Source organism: Mytilus edulis, unplaced genomic scaffold (genome assembly GCF_963676685.1).
Source record: "Mytilus edulis unplaced genomic scaffold, xbMytEdul2.2 SCAFFOLD_1408, whole genome shotgun sequence".
Taxonomy (NCBI): domain Eukaryota; kingdom Metazoa; phylum Mollusca; class Bivalvia; order Mytilida; family Mytilidae; genus Mytilus; species Mytilus edulis.
In genome coordinates, this window is record NW_027267789.1 from 11,928 (window position 1) to 24,898 (window position 12,971).

At 36.6% G+C, this 12,971-nt stretch overlaps 1 protein-coding gene across 1 annotated transcript; it reads left to right on the top strand.

Annotated features, from left to right (window-relative positions):
* Nucleotides 1–2,019: 2,019 nt before the first annotated feature.
* Nucleotides 2,020–12,005, top strand: LOC139506026 (retinoic acid receptor alpha-like; the record flags this gene model as incomplete). Its single annotated transcript, XM_071295316.1, is given in 4 exon segments — nt 2,020–2,119; nt 8,341–8,634; nt 9,530–9,681; nt 11,776–12,005. Coding segments are annotated over 2 exon segments (288 nt in total), but the record flags the coding sequence as incomplete, so codon positions are not given.
* Between the last annotated feature and the right edge of the window lie 966 nt (nt 12,006–12,971).

Genomic DNA, 12,971 nt, shown 5'->3' on the forward strand with positions numbered 1-12,971 from the left:
CTTGTGTTGTTTTATAGTGTTTATGCAAATCTATGACAATACTTTCCATATTTAAAATAAAAATACAGCTCAAAATGACATTACAATTAAGGACATATATCAACTAAGAATTAGAAGAATGAGGGGGTAGGACCTTTATCGGGACTCCAGGATCGGGTGTTTTTAAGCTCGGGATTTCGGGATTGACCCTTTCGGGATCCGGGAATTCTTGTTTCGAATTTCGGGACGTCGGTATTTACTTTATTTAAATTCGGGACCTCGGGATTTCGTGTTTTTAAGCCCGGGATTTCGGGATGAGGACCCCTCCTATCCCCCCTCAAGAATGGTCACATCATGCAGAAAACACTCATTTAGGAGTAAACATAAGTTCCATTTGTCCCATTTAGTTTTAAGCTAGAAGGTACAGGTTGTTGTGCTAGCTAATGTCAGTGTGGTCTTTATACACATTACCCGGCCCACTCGTAAATCAAAATATCAATATATAAGAGTAAACAGGAAACAAAAAATAGATCCGAAAATGTCCCTATTTGGCTGTAAATCGGATGAATAGAAAAATAAAATTTCTTTGAACTACATGCACCCGCTAAAAATTTGATACCTTTTACATAGATATAGGAAGATGTGGTGTGAGTGCCAATGAGACAACTCTCCATCCAAATAACAATTAAATAAAAATTAAACCATTATAGGTTAAAGTACGGCCTTCAACACAGAGCCTTGGCTCACACCGAACAACAAGCTATAAAGGGCCCCAAAATTACTAGTGTAAAACCATTCAAACGGGAAAACCAACGGTCTAATCTATATAAACAAAACGAGAAACGAGAAACACGTATATATTACATAAACAAACGACAACTACTGTACATCAGATTGATATGCATATTAGTCCAAATAATTACGTCTTGAAAGGCTATAATATCTTTTTCTTTGACGCCTTACATCGACGGAAAGCGTCAAAGCAAAATAATCAACTAATTTTCCCCTTAAAAATAATCCTGTCCGTTTAACAAATGTGACTCTTGAATTTTTGACATATTTCTATTCTTTATATATATATATATCAATCGGAACAACTCGGCCTTTCTGGTTGCACGAAGATATTGTACTGCGTAGCGAGAATGGCCGAGTAGTTACGATTGATATATATATATGTGGTATGAGTGCCAATGAGACAACTCTCTATCCAAATAACAATTTATAAAAGTAAACCATTAAAGGTCAAGGTACGGCCTGCAACACAGTTCTAGAGCCTTGACTCACACCGAACAACAAGCTGCTAGTGTAAAACCATTCAAACTGGAAAACCAACGGTCTAATCTATATAAAAAAACGAGAAACGAGAAACATGTATACATTACATAAGGCAGAGAAAAAAAAGATCCGTGTTTCCGGTAACCCGACCGACCCTGTTTTTTAGCCCCGACCCTAACTTTTTTATTGGATCTTCCAAAAAAAAAAAAAAAAATTTATCAACCGACCCTGTTTTTGACACAGGCTTCTGATAGATGACATAATATTTTTTCTCTCTTGCTTCCTCTTGCATAGAAAGCCAGTAAAACATTTTATTAATGTCAAAAGGTATTCCAAATAGGTTAAAATCCAAGAAATTTGCACAGCAGGTGCTTCAAAAACATTGCAAATGGCACACTTCCGGTTTTTGAAACTAATTACGGATCCGGACTTGGAAAAAACATGATAATTTTCCGGATTTCATTTACGATGTCAAAAAAAAAAAAAAAAAAAAAAAAAAAAAAGAATTCCGATCTACCGACCCTATTTTTCAAAATGATGTTACCGGAAACACATATCTTTTTTTTTTAGGCCTAAACAAACGACAACTACTGTACATCAGATTCCTGACTAAGGACAGGTGCAAATTGTATAAATAGTTAAACAGTATATCCCTAGACTAAGGTTCATTCTTCACAATCAGGGAACATCAAATGCTACACTTTGATTGGTCGAGAGCACTTTACATGTTCTAAATGATCATACAATATTCCAAGTTCACAATGTAGTACGTTATTTAATAACTAGACCGTTCAGGTAAACAATTATTACGTCAAAGTCACGTGATCATACACTTATTGGCCTGAGATAACACGAAAATAATTTGGTAAGTTTATTCATACATAGAGTAAAATTTATTATTATTACTATAAAATTAACAAAATGTTTCCTTATGTGATAATCAACAGGATATTTAATAACTTATTTGTAGTGTATGAATGTGTCGTAAGAATATAATTCCACCTTTTGAACCGGATCGATATTAACGATGACGACCTTTATACAAACATTGTATACGAACATATAGTGTACTAATACTACGGAAAATAGTTTTAAAGATTCATTGTGGTTCTGCTAAAAAAAACATATATCTTAGCATTAATTTGAGTAAATATATTTTAGTTTTGTTAATAAATCTAACACGGAACTTTTTTAGGCTATTAATAGATCATGCTCTAGACAAGTAATAGCTCTTTTAAGAAGCAAACCGTACACATCTACAAGATGTGACATCATAATTGACAACGAGACAACTCCCCACAAGAGACTTTAAAATATATAAAATGACACAGACAACTTAAGATCACCATACGGCCTTTAACAATGTTTTGTCTTTCAAAGAAAGATATTCTACAGGCCCGTAGCCAGGAATTTCCAAAAAGGGGGGGGGGGGGGGGGGGGGGGGGGGGGTTGTTCGTTGGACTCACAAACTCGACTTTAACAGTCACAATTCGAACAGAACATTGACTTTAACAGTGCTTATTTGTTTTCAAGGGGGGGGGGGTCGTCCGAACCCCCCGAACTCCCTGGCTACGGGTATGTTCTGTACCTGTATGAGCCATTCAATCAGTCATCATAAAGAAAAACGACATTGATCATTGTTGATGGTATATAATCTTACAGATCTTTATTTAACTGGTTAAACACATCACCTTTATAGTTGATAGTTTAAAAGTGGCCAAAATCTTGTAAAATGAAACTTATAATAGTAATTTGAGAAAAGTTTTCAAATTCAGTTGAAACAAGCAGGTACTAGTTCTATATAAACACCGATAAAACGGCTAACATACATATAAAGTTACCATAGAGACATTTAACAGTTTAACAACATATAGCAGCACCAAATTAATAAAAAAAAAATAGTTTCAATAAATGACAAGTAAGCTTTTTATTTACCAAACCGGTGCTGCTGGACTATCAGTCTACTAAGAATTATTAACTCAGAAGTCAGTACTTTGGCACTGCTGGTGGACTATCAGTGAACTTAGAATCATTATATCAGTAGTCAGTACTTCGGGCCTGCTGGTGGACTGTCAGTTAACTAGGAATCATTATACCAGTAGTCAGTACTTCGGGCCTGTTGGTGGACTGTCAGTTTACTAGGAATCATTTTACCAGTAGTCAGTACTTCGGGCCTGCTCGTGGACTGTCAGTTTACTAGGAATCATTATTCCAGTAGTCAGTACCTCGGGCCAGTCTACTAGGAATCATTATTTCAGTAGTCAGTACCTCGGGCCTGCTGGTGGACTGTCAGTCTACTAGGAATCATTATACCAGTAGTCAGTACTTCGGGGTCTGTTGGTGGACTGTCAGTTTACTAGGAATCATTTTACAAGTAGTCAGTACTTCGGGCCTGCTCGTGGACTGTCAGTTTACTAGGAATCATTATTCCAGTAGTCAGTACCTCGGGCCTGCTCGTGGACTGTCAGTTTACTAGGAATCATTACATCAGTAGTCAGTACTTCGGGCCTGCTGGTGGACTTTTAGTCTACTAGGAATCATTATACCAGTTGTCAGTACCTCGGGCCTGCTGTTGGACTGTCAGTCTACTAAGAATCATTATATCAGTAGTCAGTACCTCGGGCCTGCTGGTTGACTGTCAGTCTACTAGGTATCATTATACCAGTAGTCAGTACTTCGGGCCTGTTGGTGGACTGTCAGTTTACTAGGAATCATTTTACCAGTAGTCAGTACTTCGGGCCTGCTCGTGGACTGTCAGTTTACTAGGAATCATTATTCCAGTAGTCAGTACCTCGGGCCTGCTCGTGGACTGTCAGTTTACTAGGAATCATTACATCAGTAGTCAGTACTTCGGGCCTGCTGGTGGACTTTTAGTCTACTAGGGAATCATTATACCAGTTGTCAGTACCTCGGGCCTGCTGTTGGACTGTCAGTCTACTAAGAATCATTATACCAGTAGTCAGTACCTCGGGCCTGTTGGTGGACTGTCAGTTTACTAGGAATCATTATACCAGTAGTCAGTACCTCGAGCCTGCTGGTGGACTGTCAGTCTACTAGGAATCATTATACCAGTAGTCAGTACCTCGAGCCTGCTGGTGGACTGTCAGTCTACTAAGAATCATTATATCAGTAGTCAGTACCTCGAGCCTGCTGGTGGACTGTCAGTCTACTAGGAATCATTATATCAGTAGTCAGTACCTCGAGCCTGCTGGTGGACTGTCAGTCTACTAGGAATAATTATACCAGTAGTCAGTACCTCGAGCCTGCTGGTGGACTGTCAGTCTACTAAGAATCATTATATCAGTAGTCAGTACCTCGGGCCTGTTTGTGGGACTGTCAGTCTACTAGGAATCATTATACCAGTAGTCAGTACTTCTGGCCTGTTGGTGGACTGTCAGTCTACTAGGAATCATTATACCAGTAGTCAGTACCTCGGGCCTGTTGGTGGACTGTCAGTATACTAGGAATCATTATACCAGTAGTCAGTACCTCGGGCCTGTTTGTGGACTGTCAGTCTACTAGGAATCATTATACCAGTAGTCAGTACCTCGGGCCTGTTGGTGGACTGTCAGTCTACTAGGAATCATTATACCAGTAGTCAGTACCTCGGGCCTGTTGGTGGACTGTCAGTCTACTAGGAATCATTATATCAGTAGTCAGTACCTCGAGCCTGCTGGGTGGACTGTCAGTCTACTAGGAATCATTATACCAGTAGTCAGTACCTCGGGCCTGTTGGTGGACTGTCAGTTTACTAGGAATCATTATACCAGTAGTCAGTACTTCGGGCCTGCTGTTGGACTGTCAGTCTACTAAGAATCATTATATCAGAAGTCAGTACCTCGGGCCTGCTGGTGGACTGTCAGTCTACTAGGAATCATTATATCAGTAGTCAGTACCTCGAGCCTGCTGGTGGACTGTCAGTCTACTAGGAATCATTATATCAGTAGTCAGTAACCTCGGGCCTGCTTGGTGGACTGTCAGTCTACTAGGAATCATTATTCCAGTAGCCAGTACCTCGGGCCAGTCTACTAGGAATCATTATTCCAGTAGTCAGTACCTCGGGCCTGCTGGTGGACTGTCAGTCTACTAGGAATCATTATACCAGTAGTCAGTACCTCGGGCCTGCTGGTGGACTGTCAGTCTACTAGGAATCATTATATCAGTAGTCAGTACTTCTTGCCTGCTTGTGGACTGTCAGTCTACTAGGAATCATTATACCAGTTGTCAGTACTTCGGGCCTGCTGGTGGACTGTCAGTCTACTAGGAAACATTATACCAGTAGTCAGTACTTTGGGCCTGCTGATGGACTTTCAGTCTACTAGGAATTATTATACCAGTAGTCAGTACCTCGGGCCTGCTGTTGGACTGTCAGTTTACTAGGAATCATTATATCAGTAGTCAGTACTTCTGGCCTGCTGGTGGACTGTCAGTTTACTAGGAATCATTATACCAGTAGTCAGTACATCGGGCCTGCTGGTGGACTGTCAGTCTACTAGGAATCATTTATACCAGTAGTCAATACCTCGGGCCTGCTTGTGGACTATCAGTCTACTAGGAATCATTAAATCAGTAGTCAGTACTTCGGGCCTGTTGGTGGACTGTCAGTTTACTAGGAATCATAATATCAGTAAACAGTATTTCGGGACTGCTCGTTGACTATCAGTCTACAAGCGAAACGTTACCAAAGTAGTCAATACTTCGGGACTGCGTCTAGACTGTCCGTCTTCTAGAAAAGCATTAACAGTACCTTTGGAATGGTGTGATTTTTATACGACCGCAAAATTTGAAAAATTTTAGTCCGTATATTGCTTTCACGTTGGCGTCGTCTGCGTCGTCGTCGTCGTCGGCGTCCGAATACTTTTAGTTTTCGCACTCTAACTTTAGTAAAAGTGAATAGAAATCTATGAAATTTTTAACACAAGGTTTATGACCACAAAAGGAAGGTTGGTATTGATTTTGGGAGTTTTGGTCCCAACATTTTAGGAATAAGGGGCCAAAAAGGGCCCAAATAAGCATTTTCTTGGTTTTCGCACTATAACTTTTGTTTAAGTTAATAGAAATCTATGAAATTTTGACACAAGGTTTATGACCACATAAGAAAGGTTGGGATTGATTTTGGGAGTTTTGGTTTTAACAGTTTAGGAATTAGGGGCCAAAAAGGGCCCAAATAAGCATTATTCTTGGTTTTCGCACAATAACGTTAGTTTAAGTAAATAGAAATCAATGAAATTTAAACACAATGTTTATGACCACAAAAGGAAGGTTGGTATTGATTTTGGGAGTTAAGGTCCCAAAAGTTTAGGAATTAGGGGCCAAATGGGACCCAAATAAGCATTTTTCTTGGTTTTCGCACCATAACGTTGGTATAAGTAAAAAGAAATCTATGAAATTTAAACACAAGGTTTATGACCATAAAAGGAAGGTTGGTATTGATTTTGGGAGTTTTGGTCCCAACAGTTTAGGAAAAAGGGGCCCAAAGGGTCCAAAATTGAACTTTGTTTGATTTCAATCAAAATTGAATAATTGGGGTTCTTTGATATGCCGAATCTAACTGTGTATGTAGATTCTTAACTTTTGGTCCCGATTTCAAATTGGTCTACATTAAGGTCCAAAGGGTCCAAAATTAAACTTAGTTTGATTTTGACAATAAATGAATCGGTTGGGTTCTTTGATATGCTGAATCTAAAAATGTACTTAAATTCTTGATTATTGGCCCAGTTTTCAAGTTGGTCCAAATCGGGGTCCAAAATTAAACTTTGTTTGATTTCATCAAAAATTGAATAAAATGGGGTTCTTTGATATGCCAAATCTAACTGTGTATGTAGATTCTTCATTTTTGGTCCTGTTTTCATATGGTCTACATTAAAGTCCAAAGGGTCCAAAATTAAACTTAGTTTGATTTTAACAAAAATTGAAATTTTGGGGTTCTTTGATATGCTGAATCCAAACATGTACTTAGATTTTTGATTATGGGCCCAGTTTTCAAGTTGGTCCAAATCAGGATCTAAAATTATTATATTTTAAGTATTGTGCAATAGCAAGAAATTTTCCATTGTATGGTATTGCACAATAGCAAGAAATCTTCAATTTTCACAGTATTGTGCAATAGCAAGACTTTCAATTGCACAGTATTGTGCAATGGGAAGAAATATCTAATTGCACAATACTGTGAAATAGCAAATTTTTTTTTTAAATTAGAGTTATCTTTCTTTGTCCAGAATAGTAAGCAAGAAATATCTAATTGCACAATATTGTGAAATAGCAAGAATTTTTTTAATTGGAGTTATCTTTCTTTGTTTAGAATCAACTTAAATCTTTGTTATATATAATATACAATGTATATTCACTTTTTACTACCAACTGATAAATTAAAATAATCTTAACCATTCAGTGATAACAAGCAGTTTTTTTTACATCTTAATATTTTATGATGTATTTAAATGAGTAGTTATTGTTGCAAACTCCATTAGAAATTTTAATTGAGATTAGTTTTGGAATAAGGGAAAGGGGGATGTGATTAAAAAAATTGGGTTCAATTTTTCTCATTTGAAATTTCATAAATAAAAAGAAAATTTCTTCAAACTTTTTTTTGAGAGGATTAATATTCAACAGCATAGTGAATTGCTCTAAGAGAAAACAAAAATTTTAAGTTCATTAGAACACATTCATTCTGTGTCAGAAAACCTATGCTGTGTCAACTATTCAATCACAATCCAAATTTAGAGCTGAATCCAGCTTGAATGTTGTGTCCATACTTGCCCCAACCGTTCAGGGTTCAACCTCTGCGGTCGTATAAAGCTACGCCCCTGCGGAGCATCTGGTTTATATTACTTTTCCAAAATGTCCCTTTATAGAATGATGAATTTTTTAAGAATCTAAGATCCTAACTTCCTCAGGTTAAGTTGACACTTAAAGGACTTTTCTATTTTAAAGGTCCTTTTCTGTCATATAGCTTATCGATTGTACCGGTTCTTACATATCATTGGCTTTCAGAAGATGTCTATTTTTAGCATTCATGAAGTTAATTTAGAAAAGAGCTTTGGTCGCATAAAATTTATTTGTAACTGTTTTTTTCTTTTGTTTTAGATATTAGACATACGGCGAAAATATATAACATTATGGCGACAGCATGTGGTTTGATCACTCCAGTAGAAATGATACAGACGATTATAGAAACAGATGATTTCTCACCTCAAAGTTCAGCTGGTTCTGTAGATAGCGGATTTACTGAAAACGAAGAAGGTTCCAATGGTGTGCAAGACATTCATAAAAAATGGGGGAAATTGTCCACCAGACAGCAGCTCGTTACCTCCATGTCGAGTTTGTGAAGAAAAGGCATCGGGATGGCATTATGGTGCAAATACATGTGAACCATGTAAGGTAGGTTCACAAGAAGGCAACACGTTTCAATGTTTGTCGACTTAACTTTTTTTTATTCGACCTTCAGTGATGAGTCTTTTTGTAGACGAAACGCGCGTCTGGCGTAAATATAAAATTCCAATCCTGGTATCTATGATGAGTTTATTTATTTGTCGATTTTTTAAAATGAAACAAAAATGACGATCATGCATCAACTTAGCATTGAGGTTCTAACACTTAAGCCGTATTAGCAAACCTTTTTAGAACTTTATTTGGCTGTTAAACATTCTAAGTAGATCGTCACTGATAGGTCTCTTGTAGACGGAATGTGCGTCTGGCGTACAAAGTTACATAAGCCTGTTATATGATGATGACGACAATGATTGTGATGGTGATGATGATGACTTATTTTACTATTCTATTTTTATTTGTATGGCCTCATTCAAATTTTATGCACAAACAAAATTTTCTATAAAATTTCACAGTGGTATTTATTTTAGGAAAGTAGGAAAACGGAGGGTCGGTTGAAAACAAAACTTTACGACAAAAGAGATGATTTCAGCTTCCCAATTGCGACCTTTTCTAAACCAAGAATTGAAATCATCACTTCATAAATTTTACGGATGCCTTCACGATATATGGCATCGTTATGGAATATCTGTTTCACACACGTTTCACAGATGATATCGTTTTGTTTCTTATTTCGTAGCTACATTCCCGTTCCCTTTTCATGAATGCGACCTACCAAATTAGATTATTTACCAGCTTTGTAATAATATGAACAACACGACGGCTGCCACATGTGTAGCGGGGGTGACTTAAATGCTCCGAAGAGATAAGAGTTTCTGCTTAAAACGTGCCAAACAAAATATTGAAGGAGTGACACATGTTACATTTTTACATGCATTTTTCACAGGGATTTTTTCGTCGTTGCATTGTTAAAATGAAGAAGAAAAGAAGAATACAAATGCCTAAAGGACAAGAAATGTAAACTTGGAGGTGGTAAAAGAATGTCTTGCTCATACTGTAGATATCAAAAGTGTTTGGCAGTAGGAATGTCTCATGATGGTAAGTTTTCGCTCATTTGAATTGTGCTGCCTTTGGTCATACGGGTCTAGATTGCAAGTAAAAAGATTATCCGCTTTCGCTTTCGGGGACCTATGGAATGGCCAAATAATTGCAAGTTGATTTGAATTCAATATAATGTAAGATAATACTAGAAATAAAAGGATGGATGGGAAACAGACGGATACGACAAAGTCCGGTCTTTTACCTAGTTAGCCAATTCGTTTGCGTATATTTGTATAATAAGATCATGCTTGACACTATATAGACACTCATCTTTGGAGGACATACAATAAAACCTGTAGATGTATTTTTAATTGAGTGCCATGACGTTGTTGAATCCGTTGCTCTTTGGTTTGTGTGCCATCAAGTTGATGTCTCTGTTGCACTTTTTTTTGTGTGCCAATAACATATTGTCTCTGTTGCTCTTCGGTTTGTGTGCCATCAAGTTGATGTCTCTGTTGCACTTTTGTTTGTGTGCCAATAACGTATTGTCTCTGTTGCTCTTCGGTTTGTGTGCCATCAAGTTGTTGTTTCTGTTGCTCTTGGTTTATGTGTATCATTTAGTTGTTGTCTCTGTTGCTCATTGGTTTATGTGCCATCAAGTTAATGTCTCTGTTGCTCTTTGGTTTGCGTACAAATCAGTTGTTGTCTTTGTTGCTGTTTGATTTGTGTGTACCATTAAGTTGTTGTCTCTGTTGCTTTTTTGGTTTGTGTGTATCATTAAGTTGTTGTATATGTTGCTCTTTGGTTTGTGTGCCATTAAGTTGTTGTTTTCTATCGCTCTTTGGTTGATGTGTCAGTTAGTTCTTGTCTCTGTTGCTCGTTGGTGTATGTGCTTGTAAGTTGTTGTCTCTGTTGCTCTTTGGTTTGTGTGCCATTAAACTGAACTCTGGTTTGTGTGCCATAAAGTTGCCCTTTAGTTTGTGTGCCATTACGTTGCTCTTTGGTTTTTTATGCCAATAAGGGTTGTCTCTGATGCTCTTTGGTTTGTGTGCCATTTAATTGTTCTTTCGTTTTTGTGCAATTAAGTTTCACCGGGGTTTGTGTGCAATCAAGTTGCCTTAAAATTAGTCTCTGTTGTCATGTGGATTGTGTGTGCCATTCAGTTTCTTCCGGCATCACCTATTGTTCTATCGTTTGTGTGCCATGAAGTTGCTGTCTCCGTTGCTCTTTGGTATTTGTGCAATAAAGGTTGTGTATGACATTTAGTTGTTGTCTCTGTTGCTCGTTGGTTTGTGTGTGACATTTAGTTTTTGTCTCTGTTGTTCTTATTTATCTTCCTAATGCTTTCGTTATTTGGATCTTTTTGTGCGAGATACATTTTCACTACTCGTGTTTATGCATGGATGATAAATTATTTTTATAACTTTATTTCTGAAAAGGTTCAATGTATGATGACTAAAACATTTGTTTATAGTTTGATTCTCATTATAGTCAATTCATTACATACGGGTCCCACCAGTTTAACACTAACAGTGTAAGATTATATGTAGTTATTTTTAAATTCCCATGTTTAACTCAATATCTGAGCAAACAACTAGAACTGGAGAAATACTATCAATCTCCAAACGGATTTTACCTCTTTACTAAAAGAAACAAAATACAAGTCAATCCAAATTGAATAAAAGGTACACACGCAATAAAATAAACCTCTGATTTCTTTTGTATTGAGGTGTGTATTAACCAAAGTTGTGCTATTTTTTTTATGGCCAGCCTGCGACTCTGTAGCGGAAGCGACATATATCGATTTTGCATTCCCTTGATGTCTGTATCAACATTAACGTTCAGTCTATGGATTAAGTTTTTGACATCAATAACTTAATGAATCATTTTTCAATTTTTCATGAATATTGAGTGAAGCTTTCTTTTTAATTTAATGAATGAAAAGAAAGTGTCCAATTTAAAATTTCAAAAATAATAATAACAATTATTTTTTCCATATAAATGGAGCTAGCTTGTTCACATTATACTAAAAACATTAAGATATATTCTATGGTTAAACAAGTACGGAATAATTTCATAAATAGGGATGGATATAAGACCATGTAGTTTTCTCTATTTTTAATTAAAATATTTTCCCTTTGACACTTACAGCTATAAAGATAGGACGATACACACACGAAAAACGAACAAGCAACATTAAGGAAATAAAGAAGATCAAAGTGACAGAAATGATAGAAAGAAAATCGTCTGAAATATACGTAGATGATAAAGAAGTTGACAGTTTAGTTGAAAATTTAATTCAAATCGAACAAGACTTTAATGGTGAATTTATTGAGCTGTTTGAAGCTGATGGACTGTTGGCATTGCAGAAGACTGTATATGTAGGTTTTCACAGTGTTTGATAGTTCATGATATGAGTATTACATCTATGATATAACTATATGAAAAAGAAGATGTGGTATGGTTGCCAGTGAGACAACTCTACACAAGAGACCAAATGACACAGAAATTAACAACTGCAGTTTTCGTACGGCTTTCAACAATGAGGAAAACCCATACCGCATAGTCATCTATAAAAAGTCATGAAATTACAATGAAAAAAATTCAAACGAGAAAACTAACGACTTGGTTTATGTACAAAACAATGAACGAAAAACAAATATGTAACACATGAACAACGACAACCACTGAATTACAGGCTCCTTACGTAGGACAGGCACATACTTAAGATTATACATATTTTACAAATAAATCTCCTAAAATTGATTCTTTCCTCAAGCATCAGGTAAAACTATGTGGTGTAAAGTATAGCAGGCGAATATATTAATAAAAACAGAGGACATCAAGGTCCATCAAAAAGGAATGTGGAAGAAATACATCATCATGACAAAAAGAAAACAAAAAACGGAAAGTAAAACAACACATGCGTTTATAATAGTGCTCTAGTCGCATTCGATGAATCACTAGTAGCTAAAAAGAACTATAAATTAAAGAAACAACAGACATGGCTTCCTCCCCCTCGAGGCTCAGATTTATTCCTTGAAATGTGACATACTTGGTCATCTAAGTACCAGAATCTATGACAAACTCTACAATTTTAATTTCCCCAATGTTAGTAGCAATATACCAACTTCATCTGCACATGGATTATTAATTTCCCAAATTATTCGGTATTTAATAGCTTGCTGCTACTCAAAGCGTCAAAAGTGTCTGAACAGAAATTTGATGAAATAGGGGGTATGTCAAAGAACTTGTCGTCCTTTTATATATAGTTCATCGGAAGAATCCAGACTTTGATAATAAATATTCAACACCAACTATAACAGCAATACACTGTGGTATTTAAG